General features: G+C 42.1%; 1 protein-coding gene across 1 annotated transcript in view; it reads left to right on the top strand.

Moving 5' to 3' along the window:
• The window catches only part of LOC308371207 (uncharacterized protein), a gene marked incomplete at both ends in the record, with an annotated part of 40,523 nt that extends 37,612 nt beyond the window's left edge, over positions 1–2,911 (top strand). The window contains one exon of the mRNA XM_080846053.1: positions 2,859–2,911. Coding sequence (XP_080702179.1) covers positions 2,859–2,911 — 53 coding nt within the window. The remainder of the gene's footprint in view (positions 1–2,858) is intronic.
• Between the last annotated feature and the right edge of the window lie 9,331 nt (positions 2,912–12,242).

Genomic DNA, 12,242 nt, shown 5'->3' with positions numbered 1-12,242 from the left:
GCTTGCCATGGTTCAGTTAGTTTAGCTAACGGAAGCTAAGCAGTGCACAGTTAGTTTAGCTAACGGAAGCTAACCAAGTTAAACAGTGCACCGTTAGTTTAGCTAACAGAAGCTTAGCCAGTTAACCACAACCAGTGCACATCAGCAGTTGAGATCCTTGTCCGCTCTCGTCAGCTCGGTTGTAACGTGAACGGCAGGACGTGATATATAGTTTTTGCAGAGCTTTGTCAACACAATATTCCCCCTAATGACAAGTGAGAAAAAAATCGCTGGATTTGTCACCCAAACCCATGAAATCAGGCCACACATAACGTGAGGATTGTAATAACTCTAAGGCAATGTGTGCAGCTCTTTAACTTTCTCAAAAAGTTGATAGATAGTCTCTTTATTGATCCCTCGTGGAAATGAACTGTCGTGCATCTACAATGAAAATACTATACACCAAAGCTATAAAATGAGACGTTTGCGTCCCCTATTTTGTTGCTACATCCCACTGCACAACAGGTAGCGGGAATCTTCGTTTGAGTATGGCGTATTGTAGCGAGCGAGCAGGGTAAGAAATCTGGAGTCAAGGTCTCAGCCACATAGACATCCTATTACGCTCAGCCATCTCTGCGAAGCCTCGAAGCTCCCTCGCCACCATACTCCAAGTGATCGGTGGATTCATTAAAAAAAATAGTGATTCAAATTGCATCAAAATAGCTTTCAATCTCTTCCGATCTCTCCATACCATACAGCTTCTCAGTTCTCACCAACACTTAGGCCAGAGGCCTAGCGAGACCAATGAGCGACACTGTGCGCTGGCCAATGATAGCCAACCTCATTTGCATACTGAGACAAGAATGAATACGGAAATAAATGCAGCCAGAAATAAATGCAGCCAGAAATGTAAATGTAGGAGAAAGAAATGTAAAAAGGCGCGAGAAGAAATAAATACGGTACGGGAAATAGTACGGTAAAAAATGTGTAAATAGAAAAATAAAAGGAGGAAGAAATGTATTTGGGAATAAATGTAAGCGTAAATAAATGTAACAGTAAATAAAAAGGACTAATTTTCCATTTCCATTCACATAACTGCATGATATATTTTTTCTAATGCTTTTCTTTGGTGCATTTTTAGTCATTTTGTTTATTTATGACTCACATTTTTCCATATGTATTTATTTTTAATTATGTCATTTTTGGCTTTCCATATTTTAACACTAAACAGCTACGGTACACATTTAGTGCAGCTAGTGCCTTATTTTCCCACTCGTTTTTATCAGCTATCTTAATATTTAAACCGTCTCCGGTTCAGCTCAGCACCAACGGTCACTGAGCACAATGAAGACAAGCCGTGTAGCAGAAAAGCAGCCGACGGTGAAGCAGCGTCGCGACAGACAGTGAAGCCAGCCGCTAATTGGCAAAGCAGCTCAGCAGCACAATTCAGTTAAATAATTTGATCTTTACTGTACTCTAGTGGATATGTAAACAGTTCTAAGGTTTGGATGTGTTTAACTTAGCTATAAACTTGTCTAAAATGCTGTGTCCCATTTTAGAATGTAGTCAGAAGTCAGGATGCTGGAATTCACTCTTTCTTGTAGTCTCTTTTGACAGTTGTAGAAACATAATATTGCACTAGGTCTACTTTCAACTGGCAAAGGCAAGATAACTGTATAGTTTCAGCTAAATCATACCATGGCACCTGATTTAGAAGGGCAGCGAGGTGTACCTTGCAGCACCGAGTTCCTGTTGGTTTGACATCGTTCCACCTTTCAAACTGAATCCTTTCACGCAGAGGCGGAGTGGCCATCGGGAGGACCGGGATTTTTCCCGGTAGGCCGGTCGGCCAATAATCTATCGAGAACCAGCCTGCAGACCGGCCTTCGCAGCCGTCGTGTCAAATTCATGAGCGGCCCATCGAGATTACATGTACGTCAAATCATGGTCCCGTGAAAATCTCTAAATTCTCTGAGAGTTCTGTGGTTCAGCAGTCCAACCACTATTTATAGCTCTATTTGTCTCTGTACATCACACCTATGGTGTGTGTCAAACTCACTCCCATTAATCCAACCTTCTGATTTTTGTTTAGCCTCCTATATTGATGTAATTCTTTTTTATTCAGACGCTTCATTAGGCTACTTTCATGACCACAAATATAAATTGGCCAGCGATTGAATTCGTTTTTTGTTGAATGTAGAATGGTCGGAGCAAATTGCCTCATGGGAAATGCGTATCGTTGTGCCTTTATCAAGTGAACCTAGGGAGATAAATTAGCGGCTATCAGCGAGAGAGAGCAGGTGAAGTGGACCTGATTGAGGGACATAAGAGAAAGGAGAAAGGAGGGGGCAAAAAGGCCAGACTGAAAAAGAGGCGGATGCTTGAGGAAAGTGCATCAAAATGTACAAGAATTACGGATTTATTCAACCAGCCGTCAACTAAATGCGAGTGAGTTGACAGGACACATTGTTGCGAATTAGCATAACATTTGAGCCAATACGGGACGCGATTTGTTCCGTATTTCCATAAATGTACATATACAAATACACTGTCACTGTCACTGTCACTGTCATGTCTGTCACCCACACATCAACACTAAATCTAACAATAATGATCAAAAGCCGCCCGTTTGTTTGTGTAGTTGATATGGGAGGTGGAGGGGATGCGGGTTGGGCCAGTTTTGGGCACGTTGTGGGCCGGTGGTGGGCCGGTGCAGTCAGAATTGTCCCGGTGGATTTTTGTGTCCCACTCCGCCCCTGCTTTCACGAAAGGCTACAAAGGTGCTTTATCGTTGCAACCACTAAATAAAAATGAACTTGACAAATGAAATACAGTTTTCTGTGTGATGTGTTGTGTCCTATCTCCGCTTCTATACACAGGACTCACAACGATTCTCTACAACGACGCTGTACCGTGCCGTTCTGCAATGTAGGCTACTGTACAACGATATCGCACAACTTTGTAATAGTTTTAGACAATAAAATATCGTGAAAGTGAGAGTAATAATACTTTATGTAACATGTAGTGATGTTGCCAAAATATCTTGAAATCATGTATAACCTACAGGCTAGTTATTATTCATGGAATTATTCATTCAACAAACTGATGGCATGGTTGCAGGTTAAGCGCTCTTCCTCGCCCATGAAACCAAGGTATTAGTGTGGTGTTGAAAAAGACAGGTTTTTGTGATATTTAATGACCATCACTTAGCATATCTAGTCTTTATGTTTATTTGATGTAGGCCTATATTTTTTGTGTATCACTGTGCATGTAATTTCTTTGTGCACGTCATTGATTTGCTGTTAAGTACTTTGAGCTGCATTGGTTTGTATGAAAGGTGCTTTACAAATAACGTTTATTATTATTATTATAATTAGTATTAATAATAATAACTAGTATAATAATAACATGGACGGTAACGTTCCTACTTCTATAACGCAAACCTGTACATTTAGAATGATTGGATTGATGCGAGCGTGCAACAGGCTATTGTTGCGTCACGTTCTACGTTTGCGTCACGTTTGACTAAAAGCGCAGGTAGGAGATTGATCATCATTTTGAGCACATATTCACGACGGAACGGAAGCACATCGGATCAGGACTACGAGAGATTAGATCATCTTTTTGAGCACATACTCACGACGGAACCAAAGCACATCGGATCAGTATAGCATTTCATCAGGACTACGAGAGATTAGATCATCTTTTGACAGGTAGTTCACATTAAATACCTAGCAAGACTTATTTAAGCAGGATTTAATTTCTCAAATACACATAGGCTACAGTATGGGGAAATATCAAATTAATGCCTGTACGTTTTTTTGTATGTAAAATACGGGTGGTTAATTGTAAAATAAGTTCCGGGGTGCTATTCAGAAATGAATGAATCCATTGATTGAGATGGCCACAGAAAGACTTTATAAGTAATTCAATTACTAAATAAGATAATAATATTTGACTTTTTAATTTTCTCAAGATTTCCATAATGAATCGCCTTGGTGAGGCTTTGAGGTCAGACATAAGCGAGAGCTTGGCAAGGGAGCTGGAGGTGGTATTTGCTGACATGGCGGAGGAGACCGGGCATAAAGAGCAGGCCATGAGGATGACCATGGAGAAGATGCTGCTGGACCAGGTGACACTGGAGGCCACCATCAAGTCTGAGAGAGAAGAGAGGCAGAAGGAGACTCAGAGGCTTGAAGCAGCTGCAAAGACTGTGAGAGTCGAAGAGCAGGAGAAGTGCCGTGACTCCCTCTCCATCATGAAGCGCGAGGTAGAGAGGGTGACAGACGAGAAGGAGAAGATGAGAGACAAGAGGTATGCCCTGGAGCAGGAGCAAAGGAGACTGCGGTTTCTTCTAGAGCTGAAGGAAGACGATGCCTATGACAAGAGGAGGTCAGAGGAGACAGAGGAATTTATTGCCGACGCTGCCAACTTACACAGGTGGACCGAGAAGATGGAGAACGCCACCCTGACAACAGCAGTGACGACAGTCCTCAACAAACAGAAGCTGATGAAGGAGCTTAAGCACCAAGCTGGCAAGTGGATGGTAAGACGTGGCCCCTGTCCTTACACATGACACACACAGACACACACACCTTACACATGACACCCACACACACACACCCACCCACCTTACACGTGACACCCACACACACAGACACACCTTACACATGACACCCTGACTAGTGTGTGTGTGTGTGTGTGTGTGTGCGCGTGCGTGCGTGCGTGCGTGCGTGTGTGTGGTCCTAAGGAGTATAACGCCTCTACCCAAGAGACCGGTAGGAAAGAGGGTGCCCCTCTGGTTTTCAGAACCTGGATGCTGAGGGAGGAATGGAGGAAGCTCCAGAATAACAAGGCTTGCCTCAATGATAGTTACCAGGTACCTCATCACACAAAAAAGTTATAATTAAACTGCTTGTATTGAGTATTAAAATCATTGAACTATTATGCCTTTTATTGTTCTTAGACCTTCTACTGCCACAAGGAAATTGAGAAGATCATTAAGCAGAACCACAAACTGCAGCTCAAGATTGAACAAAAAGCTGGGCAAATAATGAAACGACTCAGGGCAGAGAAAGCAAAAGAGGAAGAGAAAATCAGGGCAGCTGCAGCCATAAAGACCAAGGAGTTTGAGGAGATGTATAAGACAATCATGAAGGCTGAGTGGAAAGAGCTTAAGAGGCTGCAGGCTGAGGACAAAGAGGAGGATGAAAAAATAGAGAAAAAGAAAGCAATCGAAGAGAAAAAGAAAGTAAAAGAAGAGAAAAAGAAAGTTGAAAAACTGGAGGAAAACAGAGCAAAGGAAGAGAAAAAGAAAGAAAAGGAAGAAGAAAAGAAAGCAATGGAAGAGAAAAAGAAAGCAATTGAAGAGAAGAATAAAGCTAAAAAAATGGAAAAAAAGAAAGCAATGGAAGAGAAAAAGAAAGAAATGGAAGAGAAAAAGAAAGCAATGGAAGAAGAAAAGAAAGCAATGGAAGAGAAAAAGAAAGCAATTGAAGAGAAAAAGAAAGTTAAAAAAATGGAAGAGAAAAAGAAAGAAATGGAAGAGAAAAAGAAAGAAATGGAAGAGAAAAAGAAGGCAAAGGAAGAGAAAAAAGCCAGAGCAGAAGAGGATCGTGCCGCTCAGAGAGAGATCCGCCCGAGGAGATGGTTCTCTTTCTGGAGGAGATCGTCAAGGGCAACCCAGAGCAGCACAACGCAATAAATGCCGGAGATCCTGGAGGGCGACGCAGATCAGCACAACGCAATACATGCAGCAGATCCTGGAATGCGACGCAGATCAGCACAACGCAATACATGCAGGAGATCATGGAGGGCGACGCAGATCAGCACAACGCAATACATGCAGGAGATCCTGGAGGGCGACGCAGATCAGCACAACGCAATACATGCAGGAGATCCTGGAATGCGACACAGATCAGCACAACACAATACATTTGGATTTGATTTGATTTGATTTGATTTGATTTGATTTGATTTGATTTGATTTGATTTGATTTGATTTGATTGGATTTGTTTATTTGATGAAGAGGGACAGTGTACATTAATAAACTGATATAACAATAACTTAGCCAATCTTTTAGTAAACTTCAGACAATAGAACCACAAGGTGAATCAAAGGTCTGAGGTGACCACCACCCCCCCACCGAATGTTCCAGAACATGCATACCCAAAGGAACCCTGGTAAGAAGGTGATGTGTATTACATGGGCCATGAGTGAGGGTGAGGCCAGACTGTGAATACACATGGCACACACACACACACAAGAGCATACATGTATGCAATGGTAATTATATGACTATATCAATTTCCATCAAAACATTAAAATGTAAATGCATCCAATTGTAGACAAAAGGCTAGTTTCCATTGGCAGTCCTCCTGCCAGAGTGAAACTGGCTAAAGATAGGGAAGAATTATAGCATAACATTGGGGAGGGTAGGAGAGAAAAGACAACACCCAGCCTATGCTCCTAGAGGAGTACAGTGTGGGAACAGTATAAAACACACCTCAGTACATATACAACTCCCAAACAATACATACATGAATACAAAACACCAGAGCTACATGAAAAAGCTGCCACTTACATTGGCGCTAGGGATAGCCAGGAGTCTCATGACATGTACCAGGACATGACAAACACGAAGCAGGCGAAGGCGTGGGATGTGACCGAAGGTGTCAGCTTGGGGTGGAACGTAAACAGCGACTGCAGAGAATTCCCTGGGCAGGTAGAATGGTCTGCACTTGACCGTTAGATATTTGAGGTCAGGTGAGCAGCCGGACGATTTTTTTTTCGGATCCACTGGTTGTTGATCAGGATACACACACCACCTCCTCCGTTCTTGCCCGAATCAACTGTTCTGTCCTGCCGACAGGGCCGTCGTAAAGGGGTGAAAGGTGGGGACAATTATAGGGGCCCACAAAAACCCCAGTAGCCTATTATGTAAGCTTCCCTTTCTATGACTAAATTATTATGTATAGGCATATCTTATGTTCATACTAATGCATCAGAGTTAAAACAAAGCGAAAAAATCAAGCAAAATGTTTTAAAAAATATTCTTTTTTCCGAGCAATAACCCCCTTTTTTTAAATATGGTTTGGTCCATAGGCACATTAACACTCGCGCAAGTTAAAGAGAAACTGTCATATGGAGAGTTTAAAATGATACTAAACGAAGGGAAATCTACTGTATGGAGATATTTCTGCTTAATAGACGATGCAGATTCTAATTAGGCTGTTGGATATGTCCAATGTAAGAAGTGTGAAGTTTTAATGAAATATGATTGATACAACTCTCAATGGTTGGATGTATAGTTTCATAACGAAAGTTGACGTGCAAAAAGATCTTCAATGGTAAGATTTGTCTGTTGTGCCTCCGTTGGTGTATCATAAAACGTGAGTTTTATTAAAGCATAGCGTGTGTAATGTGTATCTTTTTCATTCCGTTTGTTCCGTTGTCTGTCTGACCGTAGTTGGGGATTGCAGGGGAGTAAAATGCTCCACGGCCTCAGTAGATTAGTTAAATGTTTTTAACTTCGGGGTTAATTCCCTTTCCTTTACCTTCCTTCCCTTTACAGACAGCAGGAAAAGTTACAAAACGGAATGAAATAGCTACACATTACACACGCTATGCTTTATTAAAACTCACGTTACTCACATACTGGTTAACACTGTTAAGGCCTTAATATACTTCTGCATCCCTCTCCGTCCTCGAAAAAAAAATGGGCGGGCGGGGGCAGAAAAATTTGAACGTACTGGTCGGGCTTACATACAACTCCGACGGCTATGCGTCCTAAAGCCTGTTTAACCCTGGACCGCTGGGTGGGGTAACGACTGTTTGTCGAGCCCGTAGCTACCCCATTACCTCTTTATTGGAAGTCATTGATTGTTTTCCCACCCAACTGTCACTGACATGACATGACACAGACGCTGCTTCTGGACCTGTCGGGCAGGTGTCGTCACATGGGCCTTGGAGACATTTAGCTCAGTCAATGTTAGCATGGCTAATGCTATATATTCACTTGAGAAGGCAAATGTATCTCCATCGTGGAGGTCATTTTTTTTGTCAAAAACATAGTAGCGATTTATAACAAAACAATATGCTTATCTTACATACAATACAGAAACTATAATAAAACGATCCAATAAAATGAATACGTTCTTATTTTCTTTGGTATTTTTGTCACATTCATATTTGCAATGATCGCTGGGTAACCTTGTTTTCTATGGCTTTGACTACAACGCTATGACAATGCACTCATTGGCCACGAGACGGTTGCCCTTGTCAAAAAGTGGTAACGTGAATGTGTCACTATGAAACAAAGCATGCACACTTCGAACAAAATTACCCCCCAAACTCTGAGGACAGGGCCAGAAAAATAAACCCACGGTATTCATCATACCAATCAACATGCAGTGTTATAGTTATATCAGACACACAGCAAGAGCATGCATACCTCAACATACAGTTGTGGGACTGCCTTTTCAACCATGAATATGTTGAAAAACACATACAGGAGCACACTTACTTATGATCCTCTCCCTGGACACCTTTAATGCCCAAGAAGACGATCTTAGAGAAATCGCTGTGTGTGTGGTAGTCGTTTATTGTATAAATACCTCCTCCCGACAATCCTCACATACAGCGAACGATGGCAACTAGACAATGCGGTTGATGGTGGAGCTGGACTTTGAGTTATTAGCAGAGGACGTGCTTGTAGCGATTTTTCTTTGGGCGACAACTACAACAACAGAACAGGAGACAGAGGCGCAGGTGGTATGTACGTTTAATAGATTTTCCGCTAAATCAAGCGTTAGCGTATTCACAATAACACTCAAAAGTGTGCTGCTAATGCTCAAAACCCCATTGAAACCCATAGTAGCTAGCTAGCCTCGTGCTAACAAGTACAATGTTATCGTGCTGATATATGCTCTCACACGCCACCCTCATTGAGGCAACGGTAATGTTTGTCTCAAGGGCTTTCACATGCCGTTTTATGTAAAGTCAGACATTCTAAATAGGTTCTACACATACATGAAATACACTTCCTATTTAATGGATGCAAAGTAATGCTGCCAGCATTACTCCGTAGCAAATTACGTTAGATGTCAGTTCAAGCTGGTTGGAGAAGGCACTTTCAACACCGAGCCACCAGCCAAGAGACCAACAGTGGTCGGGAGCAATGTACTTTTCGAGGGTTTATATAAAATACGGTAGCCGTAATGCGGTAAAGCGGTGAGGCTTTGTAGTTTACCAAAGTCGTACTAAAACATTTTGACAGAAAACAGGAAATGTGAGGTCCTGACATGTGTGATTACGGAAATGATGTAGTTTGGAAATGATGCCGTAAGCTGGCCAATCACAGCCAAGGGAGTATCCTACTCTCTCCGACTCTTTAAGAAAAGTTTGAAAAAAGCGTTTGTCTCCAACCAGCTCTCCGACGGCTCTCCGACGGCTCGGATGGGCGTCAACACCTGGGTGAAGGTGTTACCAAGGCGTGCCAAGGCGTGCCAAAGTGTCCCTCTACGACTAAATCGGAGAGAATCGTAGAAGTGTAAAAAGGCCTTTACAGCACATAAATCTTTGTCGCTGCATCCAAACTATGCGTCACCATTCTCCCTCCCTGTACGTGTTCCTCTTAAAGGAGCCGCACCATTTTACTAAACGTTCTTGCAATGTGAATCATTTCATTTAAATATGCTTATTGGCCTTATTGTGCACCATTGTGCGTTTAAAGGCGCTTTTTGTGTGAGAGAGCATTCACTCTCACACCTGCACACGCACACACTCCTGCGCACACACTTAACTCCACCCCCTAAATCCCCCTAAAAGGCACACAACATTTCAGGAAACCTAACAGGCACAGAACACAATATCACAAGATATCACAATATTTTAATGGCTGTCGGACTCGGTCCGGGCTCGGTTACTATTCTGCCGGACCGGGCCAGGCTCTGACAGAAAAATTCGGCCCGATCCACGCTCTAATCTGCATCCTCAACGGGCATTAGTTGTCCGTACTCCGATTTTATTCCCTGCCATTCATTGTCGGATAAGGACGAGGGGCGTAAGATACTGAAGCAAACCCTGAATATCAGTGATGCTGACCACAAGGTCAAAACATAAAGAAGTCAGTACAAAATGAAAGTCAGTACAAAATGAAAGGCAGTACAAAATCACTAAATATCATCCAAAGAAAAGATCAGTAAGGTTATAATTCGCCAAACGTTATAATACGCTGTCAATAAAATCCCAGTAGCAGTAGGACACAGTTTTCCATTCTTACATGAGTGTTTACTAAAACTAAACTGCTATGGTAGCCTATTGACATGAGTCTTAAGCAGGGACATAATAATACCCAGTGACTCTTTGTTGAGTGGTTAATTGAAGAAAAAAAAATGAATTGGGTGCATTGCGTCAGGCACTGCCAAGAACATAGAGGAACAGAAAAATTAAGAACAAATTATAATACATATACAGTAGTCTAAGAAAAAAAAGTTGTGTCAAATTGATCTTTGGCGATGACAAGTTGGGGGGGCCCACAGCAATATTCTTTCAGGGGGCCCAGAATTCCTAGCAACGGCCCTGATCGCCATGGTATCACTCAGGTGCAGTTGGGATGATGTTGTTACCATACATTTTTGCCCATTTTCTCATAACCATTTTGTCAAAGTTGGTTAAACTTGCAGGCAAACATAGTTTTTGCAGGGGCAGTGAACCAGCTCAAGCATCACCTCTGGAGCTGTTGGAAGTGACATCCAGTCATAATTCTTGTCTTTATTCATCTGTCAGACGATGTCCTCTTTTCTTTGTGATTTCTAATAAATGCTCATGACTTCTCTTACAATGTTCCATGCAAGGGCGTAGGTTTGCAATGCATAGGGTCCATAGGTCACAACCAAAGTTTGGGAAAGACAAAATAGTCCCCACCAATATTTTGTTAATTTGAGAAAAAAATATATTTGCAAACTCATTCGTATTATTATCAATACTATGTTCGTCTCCCAGAAGAGTGAAAATACATTTCCAAGTTTTCCAATGCGCCCTCGAACCTGGCCGCCTGGGATTGGACGCGCTAATTACATCATGATACATTAATAATTACGTGAAATGCCCTGTGAAATTTGCTGTTCCGTATTTTATTTATAAAAATAAAATTGATTGATTCAATTACATTTCCTGTAGACTGATCATAACGTTGGGAGGGTAAGAAATATCGAGGTCAAAGGCACAAAATGAAAGAATAAACAGGTTTTGTAATCACCAAATTCGCTTATTCATCAATGAAGTAAGATACGTTTAAAGTTGAGCCTAAACATCCACATCTGTCATTTTGATGTATTTGTAATGTTTTGTAACTCGCTTTGGACAAAAATGACATCCAAAACATAACCATACACCATTCAGTGTAGAGGGGCGGCGACAGGGTGCAGAGGGACGCTGTCACTGGTTTGACTTTGAAGTGAGCGAACCAAGAGGATGTTGTCTGTTCTTTACCCGCTACGTGTTTTACACCACCAGATTCGTAGGAAAACAGACATTACACAAGCCACGTAATGAGCGCCTTGCTCCTTTAATGATTTGTCAGGTGAAATGTATGAGTGAAGCTGAATTCTGTCGTGAAAATGGAACGATTGACTGTGACAGGACACACTGCACTGATTGCTGCGGTCGTTAATTTGCAGCTATGGCTTCACGCACCTGAAAATTATGAGATTGATGGTTTTAATAGAGGGGAGGGAAAATGGTCGGAAAACGAGAGAGAGGGCACGCTGTAAGCAGCCGCTGGTTGTTCACACGGACTGGGTAGATGCTTGGGGAGAGAACTTATTCACCTGTGATGTGTTATTTCTTCAGTAATAGCAAAGACAAGTTATGTGTTGCGAGTATAGGCCGACGTGAGCTATTTCTATCAACTATGAAGATAATTATTATTGATACAGATCGCCTGACTGTTCGGAGTGCTTTGACCGGACCAGACCGAGATTTAATTAAAGGTGGTGGTGGCAGCTTATGGTCAAGTAACTTGACCAGTAACTCATCTAGAGCTTGAACCCAATCAAACTTTGAATCTGCAGATGAAACAAACACTGTTGAGATCAGGGGCGGATCTAGCCCCTTTTTGGGGGGGCTGGAGCCCCCCCAAAAGTTTCATTAGCCCCCCCAAACAAAAATGGTTTAATTTTTTTTATTCTGAGATCGTCAAACTCACACCTATCAACCGATTTTGTGAACGTAATAAGTTCGTGCGTGCCTGCGTGCGTGA

Source organism: Sprattus sprattus (assembly GCF_963457725.1).
Source record: "Sprattus sprattus genome assembly, chromosome: 1".
Taxonomy (NCBI): domain Eukaryota; kingdom Metazoa; phylum Chordata; class Actinopteri; order Clupeiformes; family Clupeidae; genus Sprattus; species Sprattus sprattus.
This window is presented reverse-complemented; position numbering and strand designations above follow the sequence as displayed.